The sequence below is a fragment of the Myxocyprinus asiaticus genome, chromosome 11, assembly GCF_019703515.2.
Source record: "Myxocyprinus asiaticus isolate MX2 ecotype Aquarium Trade chromosome 11, UBuf_Myxa_2, whole genome shotgun sequence".
Taxonomy (NCBI): Eukaryota; Metazoa; Chordata; class Actinopteri; order Cypriniformes; family Catostomidae; genus Myxocyprinus; species Myxocyprinus asiaticus.
In genome coordinates, this window is record NC_059354.1 from 12,113,476 (window position 1) to 12,137,094 (window position 23,619).

Consider the following 23,619-nt stretch of genomic DNA (forward strand, 5'->3'; position numbering starts at 1 on the left):
TATCGGGTCTTTGAATAACATATAACATGTGAGGAAAGGCAGCTGGTGGAGTTTCTGATGCCCCTCTAGGGTAAAATGGTGGCCCCCTAAGGAGTTGGTGCCCTAAGCAGACTGTGTAATATGCGTATAGAGAGCAGCGGTACTGTATTTGCGTGGTGAAAAGTTGGCAACCCTTTCTCTATGTAATACTTTAACGTCACTTTCTCTATACAAAAAATTAAATACAAATAACCTGACTGTAATGTTCTATTAACTAACTGTTAATTTAGATTAGATATTCTGTGTGGAGGATTTCACGTTTATTTAAAGTGTCAGTTTACCATCTGTTCTTTATAAATGTGTTACAAGTTTTGTTTAACAATGTTATTTGAATGTAGAATGCCATAATAAAAAATACTGCATGCAGTGTGAAATAAAAAAGATTATTTTATTAATAAAATGTTGCCCTTCTGAGCTTCAGAAGAAATAAGAGTTAGGCAAAGGCAAAGCAATCAGGAAGTCAGCTGAGAATGATAACCGAGTGAGTCGATGAGAGGGATTCTTTGGATGTTTTTGGAAGACAGTTGGAGACATTTGGATGAAATCAATTTACTCATGAAAAGGCTTTTACTGTTGCATGCACAAAGAGAGTCAAAGGCCACTGACAGTGACAGTCTGACCTTTTCAGCATCTATAGCTCCACTAATTAAATTCCTAGACCTTCATTTTTCTCTGTTGGGAAAATGAACGCTTGGCTGTTCCGTTCTGTGTGTAGTTTACTCATATCATATATATTCTATATCGCCGTTTCTCAAAGGGTTTTACTTTAAGGACCAGATTTTTCATTGTTTCATACGTTTCTATGGACATTAAATGACAACTCAACACAGTCCCAAAACTGTTTATCATGCAAACATTTATAAAAATGTCCTTAAAACAAAACATTGGAATTTTTGTATTTGTAAAGTTTGATTAATCCTTTTTAACAATTCATTCTAATATAAAAATAAGCATAAAAGATTTATACATAAGCCTCTGAAATTAAAACTAAACTTTATTTTCTGCAAAAATCACTAAATAATTCCACAAATTGACATCAGCCTTCAACAAGCTCCAAGTAATCAAGGGTTTAAGGCAGGGGTCGGCAACCTATGGCACGCGTGCCGATGCTTGAGAGGTAATCACTGACACGCCAGCAACGGCGAGAGAGGAGTAGACTATGTTATTTATATAAATTCCACACCAGCATTCCAATCTACATCTTGATGTAATCCTTCCTCATGATCACGCAGCGTGTTTTCATGAGCTGAATGGGAGACTAAACAAAAAGTTCAAATGTGATGAGACTGCAGTATACCCAACAGACTCGTGCAGCGCGTGCAAGCCATTTGCGCATCACGAGCCGGAAGCACTTCACTTCCAGTTAATCGTGAGAGTAAAAGTGCCCGCTTTGCTTCGGTCAGGCTGCGTGGATGAAAGCCTACATTCCGTGTTTCATTTGTTTCTTTTTGCTTTCAGAACAACATGTGATGTAATAAGGAAAAGACAAATATTAATCCTTGAGATTTCCAACCCAGCATACAGGTACATCCTCCTTAAACCATGGTCACACTCAGAATTACATTAAACGATTAAAAGAGAAAACATAAACCCATATCGTGGGGTTAAAAAATATATATTTTTTTTAGTCTATTTAATATTTTTTTGAGTCTAATATTTTGAGTCTATTCAAGTAGTGGGCACTCGCAATGTAAGCAATGACATACATCCGAGTCCACGAGATGGAGGGAAGTTAGCGAGGGAAGGGCATATAATTCTGAAGTGGAACGCAGCCTTACTCGCTGCTTTTAGTATACTGTGTGAATATATATATATATATATATATAAAACTTGCTACCCCCTGGTGGCTCGGGGGCCCTAAACGCGCTGCACGAGTCTGTATTTGTAGCTTGCTAGCCTGCTTAGCATTACTTATTCTTCTTATACATTCATCGTTTTATTCTTTGGCATATTCTTTACTTTTTTTCCGCTTTTCTACTGTTTCAACTGTGTGTATTTTACAAACAATGTAAGTCATGGCATCCGCTTATGTTATTTCTTCCTGCATTGCATGCCACATGTTTACTATAGCTTCTTCCGTCAGCAGTGAGGGATTCACATGTGATAAATGTAAGGAATTAGTCAGGCTGACAGGGAAGGTTAATGAGTTAGAGACACACATCCGAACGCTAGTGGAGGTCAGTGAGAAAGAGAAGCCGGTAGATACTGTTTTGGATGCAGGTGGTACATCGAGCAACACACAGACTTTGGTTCCGGCTGTAGAGCCCCTGCAGCAGGGCGATTGGGTGATGTCTCCACGGCATACTCGCTCAGCAAAGTGACACCACTCTCCCGTTCAAGTTAGGGTTTCCAATCAATTCTCCCCACTTAGTGATGAACCCACTGAGAATCATTTTGAAAAAGCCTTGGTCATAGGTGATTGTTAAATGCATTTCCGGGTGTAAGGGGGTTCAGTGGAAAGGAGGAGGCGAGAACCGGCTTGACAACTTAAATAATAATTTAATAAACAATTTAAACAAAACACACAACCAAAAACACACAGTACTGCTGTCTGTAATTCTCTCTTTCTCGAACTGTCGTCCCCGGCCGCCTTTATCCCTCGCGCGCCCCATCAGGCTGATTGGGGACCGGGTGTGTCTCATTCCAGCCCGGCCCCGCCCTCCTCGGCTCTACACTCCTCCCGGCGTTGCCTCAGGCCGGGGAGCCCCCGGCATGACGTACATCCCCCACCCTTCCTCTCCTGGGGGGGGGGGGGGCGTGCCTTACGCCCCGACTGCCGGTGGGTCATCCCCGCCTTCCTCGACCTGGGAGAAGACAGGAGGGGAAAAACAACAAAACAAAATGGCGAGGGAAAGGCCAACACGGAGCAACAGAGAGAGAGAGAGGAGAGAGAGAAAAAAGAAACTCACCAGTTCTCTGATGCGCCATCGCATGGTCCTCGATCACTACTCCACCCTCTCAGGCGGACTGCAGCCGCTCCTCCCCAGGCGGACCGGAGTCAGACCTCCGACCCCCAGCGGACAGAACGCCCCTCCGCGTTCCCGGGGTCCCGTGGGGACACTCCTCCGCCCCTGGCAGCGGCCCTACCACTCCAGGCGGTCGGGGAGTCGCTTCCCTCCTCCCCCCGCGGATGGCGGTCTTCTCTCGACCCCTCCGCGTTCCCGGGGGACGGCAGGGCACTCCTCCGCCCCCGGCAGTGTATAATAATCTTCCAGAATTGTCTCACATACTCAGTCAGCCAAAAAGTCTAGAAGAACTTGATGTAATAACAGACCTGTTATTAATTTAAAAATTCTGTGAACTACTTACAAACCTTTGAATGGTCTAGCTCCGCAGTACTTAAGTGACCTAATTTATCCTTCAACTCACAATTAGGCTGCTTAAATTAGGTCTGCCAGAACCAGAAACATTTCTCAGAAACATGTCTCATAATCTATAACTCTGCAATAAATTGAATGGCATCTACGCTAACATTATTCTATTTGTTTCCCTGTCTCAACCCCGAGATTCATATCCCGAGGTTACCAGAGCCGGCCAGATCCAGCTCCGTTTCTTCTTAGTGTCGCTGAGTGATGACGACAAACTACAGCCGGTGCTAGCCAGACATCACTTCGGTCTTTTACGATGGACTTCAGAGGATGAACTGATGCCAACTCCAACTGTAAAACATTGGATACCTCATATGACACTGCTTGAAACGTGGACTTAGGATGGACCTCACCAAACCTCACTGAAATCACCTGCCGGTTGAACTGCGATGCACCTCACTGATCTCTGCCTGCATCACCTTTGTCTATTGATGGACTACACTCTTGAAATGGAATACATAGACTATCAATTAATTGCCAGCAAAAGCCTTCATCAGCCAACTAACAAAGGACAATGCATCTATGTGAACTTCTGCAGTTCATCCAGGATATACTTCAAAGACATTTGTCATTAATCTTACATTTCTTACAAAATCTTTGTTTAAACATTGGGCCTTAATGCTTACTTTATTTACTAATTTTAAACCATGACTTGCATTGCACACAGATAACTAATATTGGCATTATATTCATGATGTTAGCCAGAGGGGAACTGGCCCCCACAGTGAGCCTGGTTTTTCCCAAGGTTATTTTTCTCCATTAACCAACATCTTATGGAGTTTTGTGTTCCTTGCCACAGTCACCTTCAGCTTGCTCACAGGGGTTCTAAATACAATTATTAATTAATTATTTATTTTTATACACAATTTACAATCATATTTAATCAGACTACACAATGGTCACTCTAAGACTTTATAGATATTACTGTTTCATTGTTTGTTAAAGCATGATTTTCTGTAAAGCTGCTTTGAAATTATGTGTGTTGTGAAAAGCGCTATACAAATAAAAATGACTTTACTTGACTTGACTATACAGCTTATAGCTAGAAACGCCCCTGTCTACAGCACAAAACACATTGCAGTCAGCACAAACCATGTTTACTCTTGCTGTGGAGAGTGAACCTTTATTAAATGTAGTGTGGGTTGTATTTTCTTTTACCTTGCACAGTTTTGTTCACTGTTTACACTTCCTTTTAAGCAGATAAGCCTATTCATTTTGCTGTCTTAACTAATAAAGTTAATTAACAGAGGTTCGGGAGGAGCATGTTAATTTTAATCTGATAAATCACAGCCCATGAGCAGGAGTATATAAGCCGCTGCTTATTTGCTTCCTGTGACAACTCTCCTGACATCCCACCTCCACCCCATCTCCACGTGTTCTCTAGATCCATTATCTAAATAAGTAAAGTCCGGGGGGACAATCAGGACACAAGTTGAGTCTCGAGCTCCGAGCCCTCCAGTATATGGATAGCAAGCCAAATACGTTTACTGCTTCAACACAAGATTACATAAACATACGAACTACTGAATGTACAGAAGCCACAAAAGTGACTGGGTTATCTTGTTCCATGCTTCGCACTGTTCACTCGTTACTATGGGTAGGTAAATAATCCTTGATTGTCAGGTTTCGAGTTTTCACACTGTTCATTTGTAAACCTTGTTTTTAAAAAGATGTTAAAGCAACAGTTCACACAAAAATGAAAATTCTGTCATCATTTACTCACCCTCGTTCCAAACCTGTATGATTTTCTTCTGTGGAACACACACAAAAAAAAAGAGATAATTTAATGTCACCTTGAATTAATTAAATACAATAGCAGTACAAAGTGACACACTTTGAGAGTCATTTGTGTGTCATATACCAAGTCTTCTGAAGGCATATGATCACTTTGTATAAAGAGCAATTTAAGGCCCTATTCACACTCAAATCAAATAATTGTTAAAGTCCGTAAACAGTGCTAAAATCAAATATGGCGAGACCTCAGTAGCATCCAGCCTCATTGGTTCTTGTGCATCTCATGACCAAACGTCATGTCGTAACCTCATTGGTTCTGATTCTTGTCACACAGGGTTTGCAAGGAGGCTGTTGTAAGGATGGGGCAGTTACTATATTGGAATTGACAATAAACAAGCAGCTTGTCAATACGTGCAGCACAGAGATGTATTTCATTGCACATGCGATAAGGGCTTTAACATAGAAGATGGCCCATTTAATTCTAAAGGTAAGAGGTGGTGGAGTACGGTCTTAAAAAACTGAAGTATGACTGTTTATTGTGAGAGAGAAATAAAAGCCTTACTAACATTTTAAGTGGAGCCCGGGGGGGGGGGGAATGAGTTAAAAATGTACCTTGTGGTGCCTTTCAACTCTCATCATGTTTATAGTTAAAGATCTCACTCCTGGGTAGGCTTTCTGTCTACTTATTTCTTCGGTATGTTTTTCATTAGTGTGTATCTCAACCTTTCAAACACTTAGAGTTCCATTTGCACTTCTGTTTCTCTCTGTTTCATTACAAACTCAAAACATTTTCTTATCTGATTAGTAAGGCCTCATTGAGGCATGTCATTGTAAAGGGCAACTGAAAGGGCGACTGCAAAAGCATGTTTTGGTTTGCACTTATAGCTGCTGTTGATATTTTACTTAGAATACTTCCAGTGAAACTCAACAGTTGCTGTGTGTGTGTGTGTGTGTGTGTGTGTGTGTGTGTGTGTGTGTGTGTGTACAGGTTTGGGTGGTTTACGAGGACATATTTTTAGGTTACAAACTGGTAATTACAAGGGTACTATGCTATAAATGTGGTTTATGAGGACATTTCTAGTGTCCCCATAATTCAAATCGCTTTAAAAACATGCTAAATGCTGTTTTTTTGAAAATGTAAAAATGCAGAAAGTCTTCTGTGAGGGTTAGGTTTAGGGGTAGAGTTAGGGGATAGAATCTATAGTTCGTACAGTATAAAAATAATTATGTCTATGGAGAGTCCTCATAATGATAGCTGCACCAACATATGTGTGTGTGTGTGTGTGTGTGTGTGCGTGTGTGTGTGTGAGAGAGAGAGAGAGAGAGAGAGAGGGACATAGAGAGATCAAGTCAATAAAGTACTCTGAAATTAAAATTGAGAGAATTACACCATGCAACAGGCATAACATGCTTAGACATTTTTTTTAATGTTTGTTTTTATTTTTATTTATTTTTTTTACAACAATTTAAGTTTATCCTTGCTATTGTATTTCATTCTTGCCATTTTAGTTTTAAAATTAACATTTAAAAAAAATGTTTTGCAAATGTTATTATAAAAAAATATGTTTGTGAATATATTCTGAAATGCTTTTTTTTTTTTTTTTTTTTTTTACCATGCCAATGAAGCAAGACACATTCAGAGAGAGAGAGAGAGAGAGAGAGAGAGAGAGAGAGAGAGAGAGAGAGAGAGAGAGATGCACAAAACGGAAAACGGTATGAGTTGTGCATAACAGATCATCTTAAAGCAATTGCCAATTAAAATGACCAAGATCAAGCCTCAGTCTAGTACTATACAGCACATTTACACGGCTGTCCACGACGTGTGGCGCGCGGGTATAGTCGGCTGTCCGCACCTGTGAAACACGTTCATCGGTCTCAAGTGAGGAAATATCTCATTCCAGAGGAATGCCTCCATCTCAACACATCACATAACAACGTGAGTAAGTAATTCATTTTTTGTAGCATCCTTAACATTTTAAATACGGGTTTTAAGTTCCTCTTGCATTCTGACGATTTTATGTTCGCTTTTATAAAGTTAGATCAAGTTTGCACAGATGTTTAGGCTACATGGTAATGACCTGTTGCCGAGTAGCTTATCCTAATATTATTATTAAATGAGATTGTTGTGGCATGTGGTTTAGATTGATATTATTTTAGATTGCGCTATGCTGTGAGGTTATTTTCTTCTTCCAGTAATAAACAGTCAGGATCCTTCATGTGAACGGAAGAGTTGCATGAGACGACGTGATCTGACATTATCAGGTTCTTCATCAGTCAAGTGTTATTTCGAGGTTTTTTGTTTACTGTAAACAGACAGAAATGATTCGTGGTGCTAGAAACGTGATGGCAATTGATTCTCAGATCAGATGTCACAGTGCATGTTCACTGAACAGCTCCATACTTCTACTTGTTCACCAAGATCATTCCTATGCATCATCAGAGGTGTCCTTACTGAAGACTCGTTCATAATTAATGCTTTATTTAAACTAAGATTTATTCAAACTGATACTCCCACATGTGGATTGCAACATAAAGTATTGATAACAGAAAAAAGATCAAGTATGATTACCATATTAGTGGTGCCCAAAAATAGAAATAATACAAAATATATATTGATTGAAAAAAAAAAACACTCAACAGACTAATGTGTACAGAATTCAGATATGTCATAATAATTATTTTTGTACATCACTAATATTTGACTTCTGTAATAAACTCAAATTAATGTTTAACTGTCGACTAATTCTGAATGACTAGAAACAATAATTGATGTACTGAAGAATTTCTGATCATCCAATCATGTCCTTAGCCAATTGTGTGTGTGTGTGTGTGTGTGTGTGTGTGTGTGTGATGTGTGTGTGTGTGTGTGTGTGTCTAAATTCCACAGGCAACAGAATATGTTTTCAGTAGCATTTTGGTGGTTAGTGCTTAGTTTATCTGTGATCATCAGCATACTGGCAGTCTATGGGCATACATTGTTTTCTTTCATCAGCATATTGGCTGGTTATGAAAATATCTGACCACTCAGATCAGATCACTTGATACTCTTCAACATGTTCTTTGTTTTTCTCTCCCGTCTGTGCCATGCAAATGATTGATGAACAAATTAGCTACCTCAAAATCATCTATATTCCTCCATTGTTTTAGAGAAAATAAATTTCCTGGAATGCATCCAATGACAGTGAGTCACAATAACATATGTTTCCCAAGAGCATTTGTCAACAATAACAGATACAGTGTCGTGCATTGGCAACTCTCCTCTGGGAAACATTTTTCAGCATAGGTTTGAAGTGAGAGAAGCTTATGGTTTTTGTCTTGTCATTTCACACAAGCAAGGGTGTAGTGTGGAGTTGTACTTGCTTGTTTTGATTATTGGGGGGGTTATCTTCTCCTCATTCCCCCTGGAATCTACGCCGATGCACACAAGTCCTATTGAGAAGACTCGGAAGCAGCCATGTGTTTAGACTACAGGAGATTGCAGTGGAATCATGCTTTATTTCCCTAACAGAAGACGTTTCTGAAAGTATCCATGTGAATATTGCAGTTTTGAAATGAAGTTATGGTGCAGACAATTTTTAAAAATGTGTAAATATATTATATAGAGCAAAGCTGTAGGGTTCAAGTAAAATCTCTTTCATTTTCTACATAAAGAAATTATTTTAAAATGCTAAACCCCTCAAGACAGATCTGCCATGAGCTCTGTGATCGTTAAGCAATGATTAGGGATGGGTATCGTGTGGAATTTAATGATTCCGGTTCCGGTTCTGATTCCTCTTAACGCTTCCAGTTCCTTTACGGTTCCAGTAACAATTCCAGTAATTCTTTTGAGGAATAATTATTTGGAAATGAGAAATACAATTCTTATTGTATTTACTGCTCTCTTCAGTCTGTTGCCAAATGATGATAACAAATCTGAAATAAATGTAGTACAATTCTTGTAAAAGGTGTGTTTGCAGACTTTTTTGAGACATAAATGCAATCCAATTATTGATCCTAACTAAATTTTAAATAAAAAATCTAAACAAACAAGAAATGTGATGGCATATTTCATTCATTTATTATTTTATAAAATTCCACCTATTACTACAAAACTTGTGTGTATCTTTAACTACACATTGTCATATGAAACACCAGTCAGTCAGTTACTGCACTGCTTAATTGAAGTCTTACAGGTCTGAAGTAACATTACATAACATTAACAGTTCTAGAAACAGCATATTCTTCGCACTAAATGACCCCTGTGCATATAGTGGCAGATATACACACCAAATTAAATACTAACAAACAGTATAGGGGCATCACTGCAATGTGTTAATTGTGTTTATTTAGAGTCCCACAGACACCCTACACCAATTCCAACCCCTAAACCTACCCATACCTTACAAAAATTAACCATGGTTTTACTACAGAAATCATAGTTTCATCATGGTATTTTGTAGTAAATCATAGTAACCACAAAATTAAACATGTTAACACCATATTAATGCAGTAACACTGTGTTTAATTGCATTAAAATGATGGATTTCGTCAAAAAACATGGTTACTACAATGTTACTTTAATAAAACATTGTTAATTTTAACCAGATCAAACCTTTCTCTCAACTCGTTGACCTTCACCATGACCAAATCACTGTGAGGAAATCAACCTTTATTCATTTCTATGTATTATTATTATTATAAGTAATATAAAAGGAAATATTAAGAATGGAGACAGGACGGGAAAAAGTTAGACAAAAGGCAGAACAGAACCCGGGTCGTCCCAACAAAAGAAACACATCCACACCATATTTATACGTCACACCACTGCAGCAGCACTTGGGATTGCAGTTTGTTTTCAATTTTTGTGTTTCAACCAGACTGTTTGAGTGCAAAGAGCCATGCTGTGTGGCAGGTGCTATTTATACCTAGTGAAAATAGTCACTTCATTCTTTAATTGACACGCCCTCAATTCTGAAATTCGTCTGAAAGAATTCCTGATTTTCCCACTGGTAATTATGACCCTACAGTGGTGGTCATAATGTGAGCACAGCTCATAAAACCAATCTCTCTGAGCTGATTAACATAGCAAGAAAAGTCTCTGTTACCATGGAAATGGAAATCGCGGCAAATGAGCTCAGCAATGATTGTCCTTTCCCATTAATCACTGTAAATGATCGTGTCCCTACATTTACTCATATACTGTATTTGTATGTGTCTGAATATTTTGCGACAAACATAAAATACTGTATATTGTTTTAATACTTATAATAAATTAGTCAATAGTTTTATATTGTGCAATCAATTTTAATCCATTACATCATTTACAATGATGAGTAGTTGATTCTCTCATAAAAAAAATACAAAAAAATACAAAAATAAGAACACAGACTTGTACCTTTTGTCTTTTTTTGGTTAGTTTCAAATCAAAGTTTGCAATGTTGTGATTTGTCCCAGAGCTGGCTGGTTTGGTTCATGACTTAGCCTAGAGCTCTTTATTGAAATGTTTTTTTTTTTTTTTTTTTTTTTTTTTTTTTAAATGCCTATGCAGAAAACATGATTCTGGAATCAAGGCCATGAAAAAGTGGATGATCACTGTTGTGTTAGCATTACGATGATACCACAAATAATTTGCTGAACATACTGTAGTTTCAGCTAAACATTTCCTAAGACCTTTATATTACCAAATACTCTATAGCCTGTGTCTGATATTTAACAAGATAAAGACTGAACATCACCAGGGATCATTGCTACTTTTGTGCATCGCTCAGAGGTGTATTTGGGTTAGCTTATGTGATTTCACAGTTCTTGGTGTTGGAAATGGCAAAACTTAAATCAATAAAGTGCCATCCCAGAGACATTTCGGAAACTGTGCCTTTATTTTTGTGTGCAACAGAGTAAATTGTAGGCTGTGTTCAGATACAATACCAAAGGTATTCCAAAATCTGCTATTGTGACAAGACAGGGTTATAGTCATAAGTTCATTCTTATTGTGCAGGGCAGATTTTGATAGAAGCAGGAAAGAAAGTATAATGCCCTCTACCTGCTTTGCATCACTTTGATCCAAATAAAGGGGTCTAGAATAGTGCTTCAGCTCAGGTTTTGACATTGCTCTTACAAATAAACAATGACTTCTCTCAAGAGGAGAACCTCTAATGGTTATTCCTTCTTTGGCACACAAAATGGTCAGCCATTCTTTTCCCATCTCAGGCATTGCAAACAAGGCTTATTCAATAACTTTAATCAAAGTGCTGCTGAAGATGTGCAGCAGTTATTAATGATTATCCCCATTTCCCAGAGCCCCATATGATCTTGACTAACTCAACAAACAAAACACATATTGCAATAAGAATTTTATTTCCCTTAAGTGGTAAAAAGAGGCAATGGCCATGTTACATGTATGAAAATTCTGATTGAAGTTAGAATTTGGTCATATTCTGAACATGTATATGTCATATAAACACATTAACGCAAATTGCCATAATCGATTAAGACAATATTATGGTTTATAGAATTACGGATAAGACTGCTGGTATATGCCTGCATTGATTGGAATTCTATGTCATGTCAACACCTTATTCGGAATATCCACTGTCCATTTATATCAGTGCATAATCAAAAGTTATTACGGGTGCTAAGAGACACGGGCAGTTGTGAAAAGTCAAACTATCAAAGAAATAAATTTTTCTAGCGAGAAAGAGACCGATTTTTTAAATTTTTTTTTACAAATATTAAGGCCTAAATAATATTCTATTCAAGTATGTGAACGTAGATGATTCTAGCTATGCAAGCTGGATATTGTTCATTTTTGTGTTCCAAAATATGTAAGACTAGAATTGATAACACAAGTATATGTTTCATTCTTAGTACTGCTACTATTACGTGATTAGTGTGAACCAGGATGGGCCTTTTTGAGTAATTTTGTAGTTGAGTACTCTAACCCATAAAAAAACAAGCTATCGATTACTCGTAAATTAAAGTGTAAGTTAAAAATAAAAAGTATGATACACAAGACATTTATATTTTGTTTCATTCACAAACTTTACCAAAATAAGATAACTTTAACAAATTATGACCCATATGCATTATGTGGAGAAGAAATCATATATATATATATATATATATATATATATCATATATATATATATATATATATATATGCAGTTTAAAACATTTGCACTCAACAAATACTGACAACATTAGGGTAAAGCACATAAATTATTAACATTGTGTAGGCCTGTCCCGATTATTAAATAATCGTCTGATCGCGGTTATTTGAGACAACCGCGATTATTGTGCACTTCAAATTCCAATCACATTTAATGCCCAAATAAGGGAATTTTAAGCAAATATATAGGCTAATTGTCATCAACGGCGCGTTTGTGTACGAGCGCCACTGAGCCATACTGTGGAAGTCAACCAGAAGCTCCTGTCTGTAAGAGCGCGTGAACCGGTTTTCAAGCGCTCTGATGCGTGCGGCGTCAGCAGAGGCTCGTGCCAAATTCCTGTGAGAATATAAACAAACAAACTCCCGTGAAAATATAAACGAACAAATATAAACTTTGATAGTGAAAGCTAAGCGCTCCAGCTTTACTTTAAATGACCATTAAAATAATGTGTGAAAGTGAAGAAATTAGGACAGCAAAATATAGTATAAATATAAAAACAAAATATAGATTTTATTTTTTATTAAAAAAAAAATATAGCCTGTTATATAAAATACAGGAGTTCCAAAACAACAGTGTAAATGTAAAACTGACCAAAACCAAAGTTGACCAAAACAAGAGACAAGAGATATTTTAAGTATTTAGAAATATTTTGATATTTAAAGCAGAATTTTTTATGTCATTCATAAGTTTTTAAAGCCTTAAAAGGAAATCACATATCTGCATTTTATTATTTGATTTATATCTTTGAAGTTAAATATGAAATATGACAATTTATGACAATTAATCTTGAAAGCCCTTTGAGTCTACTGTCTACATGCTATCACATTTTTATCATTTAACATGTTATTATTCAGAATACTGGTGAAAGTTGGCTTTTTTAAATGTGCTCTGTTGATGTTCAGATTTTTAACGCACATAAACATAACACACATAAACATACTTCTGCAGTGAGTTTTCTCTTTCAAGTCAGACCAACTGTTTAAAGAGAATCTTGCTGAGCAAGTGAAGTAAATATATTTACAGCAGCTTACCTGGATAATAAATAACAGATCAAATTGAATGGCACAGACTTTTAAACGTAACTATCGCTACCTTGAGTACTGAGATTTTTTACCGCCATAGTAGCACAAGAATGCACGTTAAGTATGTCCAAGCAATGTGGAGCAAGCTGATAGGTTCTTTGACTTGTTATCTGTTAGCCAATCGGCTCGCTCACATGTGACATTTTAAGCCAGTCAGATGGTGTAAGCTGATTGGTCCTTGGTGCTCGGTGCTCATAGCTCTTCGGTGTAGCAGCAGTACATAAGTCTTGGTGATAGATCTGCTTGGTTGGAAGGTTGTTTTGTGTTTATGAGTTATGCGTTTTCTGCAGCTTCCCTGCTTTTTGGGGGGATTGTTTGTAATTACTATTTGTGCATCATGTTATACCTGCTCGATGCAGCATGTCTTGTGTTTTGTCTAATTGTGCAGCAGGATCAGCATGACCTCATGCTCACTGCATATGCATGTGTATTTTCTAGAAGTAGCAAGTTTTCATACTTGCTGTGCAACAACAGCAGCGTAGCAGATCTAGTTAGCCAAGACCCATATCCTATCAATATGTCATATCCCCATTAACATGCTATATATATATACAAGATATATATATGTGTGTATGTGTGTGTGTGTGTGTGTGTGTGTGTGTGTGTGTGTGCTGATTACATGTACAGTAGGAATATTCCAAAACCTGTGAAGCATGTAAAATTTTTATCAGAAGTAAGGCTTAACAAGAATATAGACTAGGTCTGAAAATTAAATTGAAATCGTGATATGACATTGTACGATTATTAAACTGCAAATGCTGGGAATAGTCTGCACACGCTGCTCACTGCGCTTACTGTTTGTGCGCAGCGCTGCGCTCTGTAGTGTTACACATACTGAAAGCACGCATGAGCAGAGGTTGCGCTTGAAAAAATATTTATCCGTCACATTGACGGACTGAGTTGTAAAATTTCCATCATGGTCTATTTTTATCCATCTTACTTGTTTTAATTTTATAAGTAGGCCTACTACTTTCAGGGGCATAGCATCCATTATAATGGCATATAGGCTACATGACAGTGGATAGGTTTAATGATATTTCTGACTCCCTAAGCCCAAGTCTGGTGAAACCAAGGAATTCTTGGGTGAAAGTAGCTACCTGTCAATCAACCGCTGCGCTAAAAAAGATTTTTAAACTTTACCGGTAGACACGGCTTTTAAATGAAATAAACGTCCGATCGGAAAATGCACAGGTTCACGGAACTTCTTCAATGTGCCTGATAGCCTATAACAATAAAGTCACAGATGAGAAGCACATGCATCTCTGAAGCTCTAATGCAGGTAGCAGTAAAATAACTGACAATTCTGCTCTAAATGTAGGCTAATGTTTGCAATTAGATTAAATGCAAGTAATTGACAGAAACGATGCGCCGCTTTTTCGTGCTTTCATTTTGTTACTATGCTTTTTTGTGCTTTATTATAATAAAGTGACACACTGATCATGCAGTAACACATTAACGTAATGACTGATATATGCAGTCAGTTATTCAGACCTCTCCTCGAAATCCGAACACAATTGGTCAAAAGAGACGCACTACCAGGTGTTAATGGTGATGACGCCTGTTAATATGCATCTTATTACCAGGCAATAAACAGGGTACATGCACACGCAGTGGGAATGTGTGTGAGAGAGACACTAAATTCAAAACTGATGCACCAGTTGAAAATGTTTTCTTATTTTTTATCTGTCAAAATGACGGACAGCATTTGAAATTTTCCTTCAATCTTTCAAAAAATCTGTAAATGACGGACAATTTTCGGTTAACGCAACTGTGACGAGGTGGAGCCGGATGCAGCAGTTCGGGAGAGAGAGAGAGCCACACGCAGCTGCGTGTTACACTGTTACATTGGTTCCAAAACCCGGGAAGAAGGAGGGATGCGCTGTCATGGAGTCTTTGCCACTGCCGTCCGCCCAAAGGAGCAGCCTCGGCCGTCCACCGGGGGACAGAGGAGTCGCTGTCGGCCGCCTGCATGCGGAGGAACGGTCGCCGTCCACAAGGGGAGGAGGGGCTCGCTACTAGCCGCCTGGAGCGGTGGAGCCACTGCCAGGGGCGGAGGGGCTTGCTACTGGCCCCCAGAACGTGAAGGGGTGTTACATCCACCTGGGGTCGGAGGACTCGCTGCTGTCTGCCCGGGGAAGAGCGACTGTTGTCCGCCAGAGGGTGGAGGAGTGGTCGAGGACCAGGCGACGACATGTCTGGGAACCGACGAGCAATTTTTCTCTCTCTCTCTCTCTCACTGTCGCTCTGCCTCGCCCTTTCCCTCTCCTCTTTTTTTTCCCTCCCCTTTTCCCTCTCCCTAGCTCTAGAGAGGTGGGGAAATGCCTGCCGGCAGGCGCATCCAGATGGGCAACGCCCCCCTTCCCCCAGAAAGAGGGGGGGATGTACGTCATGCCGGGGGTTCCCTGACCTGAGGCAAAGGAGGGAGGAGTGTGATGAGGAGGAGGGCGGGGCCAGTTGGGCTAATCTGTGTGTGGCTCTCTCTGTCCCGAACTGCCACATCCAGCTGCATTTATCCCTCTTTTCGGCTGATTAGCCTGACAGCCCTCTTCCTTGTCACAGCAACCCCTGCACGTGAGGCTAATGAGCTGAGCGTTTTAAATTTACAGTGCTCTAGATTCATAATTGTAATTCCAAATATGCTTGGATGCTAAAAGTTACTATCCAAATCTAAAGTAACCTCATAACAAAGGATTTTTGGCAGAAGATTAGAATAATTATTTTATCTGCAATAAAAGACCATCTACAAACAGCAGTGGCTTCCTCCACCACCAAAATAAAGGTATTACATAAATATAAAAAGTAAAAGTTGTTGATTTTGTTAATAATACACAAAAATGAGAGTAGAATTATTAAAACTGTTAGTGTTAGGCAGTTAGTGTTTCTTCTTACTAATTTTGCTGAGGAGGAGGGTGTGGCCGGGCCGTGATGGAGCACAGCCGGCATTGAATCAGCTGATCAGCGGGAGAGCGATGATAAGGGGCGGCCGGAGGCGCCAGTTAGAGAGAGAGAGACGCACGTGGCCGCATTGTGTGTGTCTGTTTTAAGTTGAGTTTTACATTAAACCTTACGTTTACTGTTCAGCCGGTTCCCGCCTCCTCCTTGCCTGTCCTTGAACTGTTATAGTGGTGACGAAACCCAGGAAGGAGGAGGGATGTGCTGTCGCAGAGTCCTCGCCGCTTCCGTCTGCCAAAGGAGCAACCATGGCCGTCTGCCTGTGGACGGAGGGGTCGCTGCCGGCCATCGAGAGCCAGAGGAGCTGTGGCCGTCCACCGAAGAAGGAGAGGAGCGGTTCCGTCCGCCTGGTGCTGGAGGACTCGCTGCCATCCGCAAGAGAGCGGAGGAGCGGTTGGGGACCGGACGACAGCGCATCCGGGAGCCAGCGAACAAGTTTTTCTCTCTGTCCTCTCTCTCTTTTATCTGTCGCTCCGACTCGCTCTTTCCCTCTCACTGTGACGTTCCCTGTGACGAGGAGGAGGGCTGGGCCAGGCCGGGCCGTGAAGACACACGGCCGGCCCTGAATCAGGCTAATCAGCCGGGAGGGGGATAAAGACGAGCCGGAGGTGCCAGTTCAAGAGAGTGAGACCCACGTGGCCGCACTGCATATTTATGTTGGTTTTAAGATAAGTTTGACTTTAAAACTTTGTTTACTGTTCAGCCGGTTCCTGCCTCCTCCTTGCCCATCCTTTATACTGTTACAGTAATTATCTGCAATGCTGTCAGATTTGATATCACACTGGCTGTGGTGACATCACTGGTTATGTTAAGCCAAGTGGCACAGTTATCTTTTTTCCTCCTGCTGTGAGGAGGAAGTATGTATGAATGAAGCAAACTCATCGAGTATGTAATTTCCAAACCCAGTGCTGAGAGGTATCTCCTTTAAAATGCAATTAGAACTTTGTCTGCATTGCTTAGATGTTAACATATGTTGTATCATGGCAATATGAGCATCATGGTTGGACACGGTTTATGTTAAGAGTTTGTAAAAATCATACTATCAGAAATTGGTGAAGCTACATAAAAGAACTTTCCTTTGCTGAATCATTCAGAGTAATGCACGACTGATTTGCCATTAGCACCCGACAGCAGTCGAATGTAGCGTATTTGTCATTCTACCAGCTTTGAGTGGGCATACTGATGTGTACAGCATTGTTTACTAGTTGTAGTTATACTTTTTTTCTGTTTCTTTTTGCCAGTATTTTGCTTGAAAATATGCTTGTAGTATCTTTAAAATCAATTCCACTTGGTTTGATATTTTGTTATCTAATGCAATGACATTTCAAGTTTCTAAGTATTTTGGGGGGTAACTGTTGGGGGTATGTAAGAGAACTACCATATACATTCAAACAGAGAGGCCATTGTTTTGAGCTGACAAATATAGAATTTAATAGATAATTCCCATTCAATATATTACATGTTATTACAATAAATATTTGACTAAATATGTGTTCAGAACAATACTATCTTCAGAGTCCAGAGTTTTATTTTAGGTTTTCTTTTAGACCTTCCAATGACTGTGTTAGCTACGTTATAATTCATTGCTTCATCTTTGTTTACAAGTTTGCCAATTATACATTCTTTCGAGACATTAATGTAGTTTTTTAATCATTTTGTGTACCAGATGTTTTTGTAATTACTCATACCCTTGTGGCTATGAATTCTGACTAAACAAAAGCTTTTTAATTGGCATCCTTTCTTCTCTAAAGCTTTAATGCACTTGTTTCGTAGAAATTAACGAGTGCTCCTCAGTGAATATTTTCTCCAGTGTGTCTTCTAAATAATCATGACAAGGCCACTGAATAACAGTGTTAATTGGAAGAATGCATCATTTAGATGGAGATGCTTCAAATAACTGGCCACTTGGGTTTCAGTGTTGCAAAAAAGAGAGAGAGAGAGAAAGAAAGGAAAGGATATTTGACCAGGTGCATGGAGTCTGATTTGATTTCGAGGATAATCCCAAAGAAGACTTTTAATAAAATACTAAATACAAAATTTATAGGAAGTTATTTTTACATAAATATTGCATATCAATGAAGTTCTTATGCCGTTTTATATTATTTCTGACAATGCTGGCATACCCATGAGAATCTCTACACAAGAGATAGCAGAGAGCATGTGAGGTGAGACTTAAAAAGCAGACGCTGAAAGAAACTTTGTTCTGTAGAGAAAGAATCACTGAAGTTGGAGCACAAAAGAAGGTTTAGACTGAGAGTTACATCCATATATTTAGAATGAAATTGCTAGAAGAGTCATTTGGACTGGGTTAAAAGTTTACACATTTAAGTACTGATGGAAAGATCTAATATATTTCATCCACAAAAATCTGGGTTATAAAATCTGGGAAAATTTTTCTCATCAGTGAAAGGTATAGTTTGGTCAATCTATTCATTTTAAATTGGCAACGTCCTATTCTCAACCAATCATTTTGTTGAGACCCTGATGTATGGTGCTTTAAAAACTAATAGCCTATATATTGCTAGCATCAGCGTGAATATGGCACCCTTAAACCACAAATTAAGTGAATGACAATGCTCTTAAATACACTGTAAAATGTTTTGTCAGGAAACCTGTGGTAACATCTACATTTCTGGTTTTACACAAGTCAAAAATTATATTTAATCAGAGTTAATTTTTCTAACAAATAAGGTTACTTTTATTTTATTTTAATGGGTTAGATCAAGTAGAAACGGGTCCTTGAGGTAACAATTTATTTTGAGGATTTATTTTAAAATAGGCTATACATGTTCCTACCAACATATTCAGCACAAAATAACTTTTGCTTGTGTGATATTGCTTAAGCAAATCCAAAACTCATTCTAGAACATGAATCAGTCACACAGGATGATAACTGTCAGGCAAGGGGCCAAAATCTTTCTCTGATATCATATTACTTTTCATATACCAAAAAATAAATAAATAAATAAAAACTAGCAACTTCACTAATACATGGTCATGCTGACAGAGAAGGAGCTTGTGGAGTGGTTAAAATAAAAATAAAAATAAAAATGATAGCACTGACATTTCTCCTCAAAAAGCCTGTTCCCATGAGTCTCTATGACAACTATATTCTCGTTGCCTGTGCAAATATGCAGGTCTGTGGGCATGTAATAAACTGTGCTTCAGTACAATGATTAATATTACTCACACTCACATGTGCGCTGAGAATGTTGGAAATGTGTGCTGACAGTAGCAGACATCAACCCGAGACAGGGTCAAGGCACAGTCATAAATACCTGTAATGAAAATGAGCTGGCAGGTCAAATTCATCAGCATATTGAAGAGAACAGGCTAAGGCAAAGTATCCTACAAGCTCTTTTGTGAGGGCTCTGTGGCTCTCTCTAGCCCAATTTACTTTTTCAAAGAGGGTGGTTCAGATCCGCTTTAGAGAAAATTATATTCCTCTTTTATCAATGGTCTCAACAGTGGTCACTGTGCATTACCTATTTTCTCTCCAACTCTGCAGGGATAATGTGTCAGAGAAATAACAAACCTCACATTTTTTTGGTCTCTCTTGGTCATCTCTTTCAGATGCTTTGTTGCAGTTGACGGCATGGTCGCTGCTTTCTGAGCATAATGCTGTGATGACGTACAACTCCTTTAATGTATGTCGGCAGAAGCAGTCCAATGAATAAGCAACACTTATACAGGTATGTACAGTCATGCGTGAAATTTCAGCAGAGCAAGCAAGGTGAACTCATTAGTGTTCCCCAATAAAAAAGACAAAGAGGCCACATTATTTGATGCCCATGAAGGTAGTTAGAGTAACATGACATGTTAAATCTGACTCAGAGCTGCTACACAGAAGTGTCACAGAAGCAACACTGCAAACAGAGATTTGAATCCGATCCTATTTTTGCTGTCTATCGCATGCAGAACCCAGCAGAAAATATTGTGAAAGTTCACAGTACTTCATCAACTAATTTCGTCCTACCTAACTGATTCTGAGTGTGCTATTCTGTCATAGGCATGGCTGTAAACCTCACATATGGAACAAGCCCTACAGACGGGCCCAGTAAAAGCATTTGGGGTGTGATCCTGCTCTCGCTCACGCTTTCTGCATTGGCTGTACTGACCACTGCCATGAACTGCTTGGTCATAACAGCCATCATTGTGACGCGCAAATTGCACCATCCTGCCAACTATCTCATCTGCTCTCTGGCTGTGACCGATCTGTTGGTTGCCATACTAGTGATGCCCTTCAGCATCGTGTACATCATGAAGGACACGTGGGTCATGGGACAAGTGATGTGCAACATCTGGTTAAGTGTGGACATAACCTGCTGCACATGCTCAATTCTACACCTGGCAGCAATAGCTGTGGACCGCTACCGGGCCATCACAGATGCTGTAGAGTACTCCAGGAAGAGGACATCTCTACGGGCTGCTCTGATGATCAGTGTGGTTTGGCTCCTCTCCATATTTGTCTCTCTGCCTCCTCTGCTTTGGAGACACTATAAAAACACAGATGAGGACATGTGCATTATTAAGCACGATCACATTGTCTTTACTCTTTACTCCACATTCGGGGCTTTCTACATTCCCCTAATACTCATTCTCATTCTCTATTATAAGATCTACCAAGCAGCCAAGACTCTTTACCACAGGAGAAGGACCAGCTGCCTCAACAAGCCAGAAATGAATGGACACATGCTTCCCAAGTGCAGTGACAGGGAGCCAACAACACCCGACACCCTGAGTCCTCCAGAGAAATCTGTCTCTGAACCCTCCATCGAAGGCGACAGAGTGCGCATCACAGCGAGAAGCCCAAAGTCTCAGTCTTGTAGAGAGAGGTCTGTCAAGAGACATCACATCTCAAGCACGCATGAAAAGAAGGCAGCCACCACTCTGGGCCTCATTCTAGGGGCGTTTGTTATCTGCTGGCTGCCGTTCTTCATCCATGAGGTTATTGTGAACATCTGTAGCTCCTGCGGCCACCCCTCTGCCGAAATATCCAACTTTCTGACTTGGTTGGGTTATCTCAACTCGCTCATCAACCCCCTGATCTACACCATCTTCAATGAGGATTTCAAAAGGGCTTTTCAGAGGTTGATCAAGTGCAAGAATTGTCCCTAACACAAACGAGGGGATTACGTTACATGAGGTATGAACTGAAGGATGGTGCCTGCCATGAAACCTGTGTCATTTCAATAAATGAGTGAGGCAGAACCGTCAAGTGACTGTCACTTTTCTTAACAAATGTTAATAAAAGCAGTAAAAAATATATTGTTAATTGTTTATGATACCTAATGTATTAACTTATGTTATCAAATGGAACCTTATTGTAATGTGGTTTTTCCAAACCTGTATGACTTTATTTCTTATGCAGAGCACAAAAGGAGATGCTTTAATGAATATCGTGATCCATCTTTTTTAGCACTAAAGAACTTGCATTGTTTAGCACTAAACAATGAAAGTGAACACACTTGAACACACTTGCCATTTTGAACGAGCTTCTCTCTAAAGCATTTTAGAGAGATTAGAGAAATTACCAACATTTTGGATTGTTTCTCACCATATAAAGATTTGGATATGGTGCACAAACTGTATAGACTACTTTTATGATACTTTTGGGTCCTTTTAAAGCTTTAAAGTGAGGCACTTCCATTGCATTGAAAAGACAGTCAGCGATATTCTTCAAAACATGTCTTTTTGTGTTCTGAATATGGGTTTGGAATGACATGAGGGTGAGTAAATTATGACTTCCCATGTGATCTACATCTCTAATAGCAGTTTATCCTAAGAGGTAGAAATCCAGTTTACAACCCATCAGTACATAAATCTTCAGCCATGAATATATGAAATGTGTCAAAGAAAAGTTTAGAAAAGTATGTAATATATATAGATTGGGATTTGAAAACTATACACAGTGTTCGAATTGAGCGGGGGTTTGGGGGGTCCTGGAGCCCTTGTAAGAGTTAAGGGACCCCCCCATAATGCCAAAATAATGTATAGTAAATTATGTATATTTGTAATAATGGTGTTGGGGGGAGGGGGGTCCACTGGTGTTTCATCAAAACTAGAACACTAGAAACATAAAACTAGATTTGTTTTTAATGTTTGCAGTGACACAACCCAACATTGTTAATTGTCTTGCCCTGGTTTCTTAAATAATCCAAATTAGATTTTTTACATCAGAAAATTCAAAACATGTCTGAGTGCTCAGCGCACTGTTTTCTGAAGGAACAGATGGTGACTGAATGACACTGGCAGAGTAAGTCCTAAATTTTCATCTCACAGTAATGGTAAGATATAATGCTTCTTTGATTTCTGATTGTTGCCACACATGAATTACTAACAGTTAATCATGTTTTATCTGAGAAACAAACTGTCACTATAGGCTAATTAATATGCACATATTTTTGCCGGTAGTGATTCTTGGGGAGTCGTGCATGCATCTGATGGACTAGACAGTCCCTTGTTTTCACGGCAACCAGCATTTTTTTCTGCCACTCTGAACTCTTTTCTCTCTCACTGCGAAACCGTCATCACCGTATTAATGTTATTAATGCATTAGAGTTGCTGAGTGCCTTTGAATCGGTGTAAGCACCCCCCCCCCGAACACTGATTATACATGACACAAACAAGGGAATTGTTTAAATACTTTTATTAGATATTGTATACATTTGGGAATCTGAGGTAAGGCAAATATTTGTTAGGCAAATATGTTGTGCATTTGTTTATGTTTTTTGTAAAGAATGATACAATATATGTTTGATTTCATATGATTATGCGTGTTGCAGTGAGACCAAAGAAGTGAACAGAGAACTTTTACTGCTGTAAGGCATTCAACCTTCTAGAAATAGATACTCTGACACTGGCCCATGATGTAGTAAATATCTGTATGCATAATGTATCTGTTATTAATGTTAATAAACATTTTATACAATATATTATGTAGATTGTACTGATTATACCAATTATTACATAAAGTGACAAACCAGACCCTGAATTCTAACCCTGTCCCTTAAAGCCCTTGCTACTTTTCAGTGCTTCAGGGACAAAGTGCAAATTGTAGCCTTTTAGTCCAATTTCTAGCTGACTCAACTGACTTTATATAAACTAAAGCAAGTTGACTAAGATTGATGACAAAAGTAATAATGTACAGTTGTAATTTGCTGATACTACATTGTATTCGAAAATCTTCTTTTTAAGAGGCATTTTATCTCAATGTTATAATTTTATTATACATAATAGAGCACAAAAGTCTGGTTTCAGAAGTAAAAATCCTATTCATTTTTACTATAAGGGAATTGA

The 23,619-nt window shown here is 39.0% G+C and overlaps 1 protein-coding gene across 1 annotated transcript; it reads left to right on the forward strand.

The window, feature by feature from the left end:
• Window positions 1–7,032: 7,032 nt before the first annotated feature.
• Window positions 7,033–23,199, forward strand: LOC127448562 (5-hydroxytryptamine receptor 1F-like). Its single transcript, XM_051711199.1, has 3 exons — window positions 7,033–7,077; window positions 19,894–20,012; window positions 20,330–23,199. The coding sequence occupies exon 3, from the start codon at window positions 20,332–20,334 to the stop codon at window positions 21,436–21,438; it is 1,107 nt and encodes a 368-aa protein (XP_051567159.1). The 5' UTR covers window positions 7,033–7,077; window positions 19,894–20,012; window positions 20,330–20,331; the 3' UTR covers window positions 21,439–23,199.
• The last annotated feature ends 420 nt before the right edge of the window (window positions 23,200–23,619 follow it).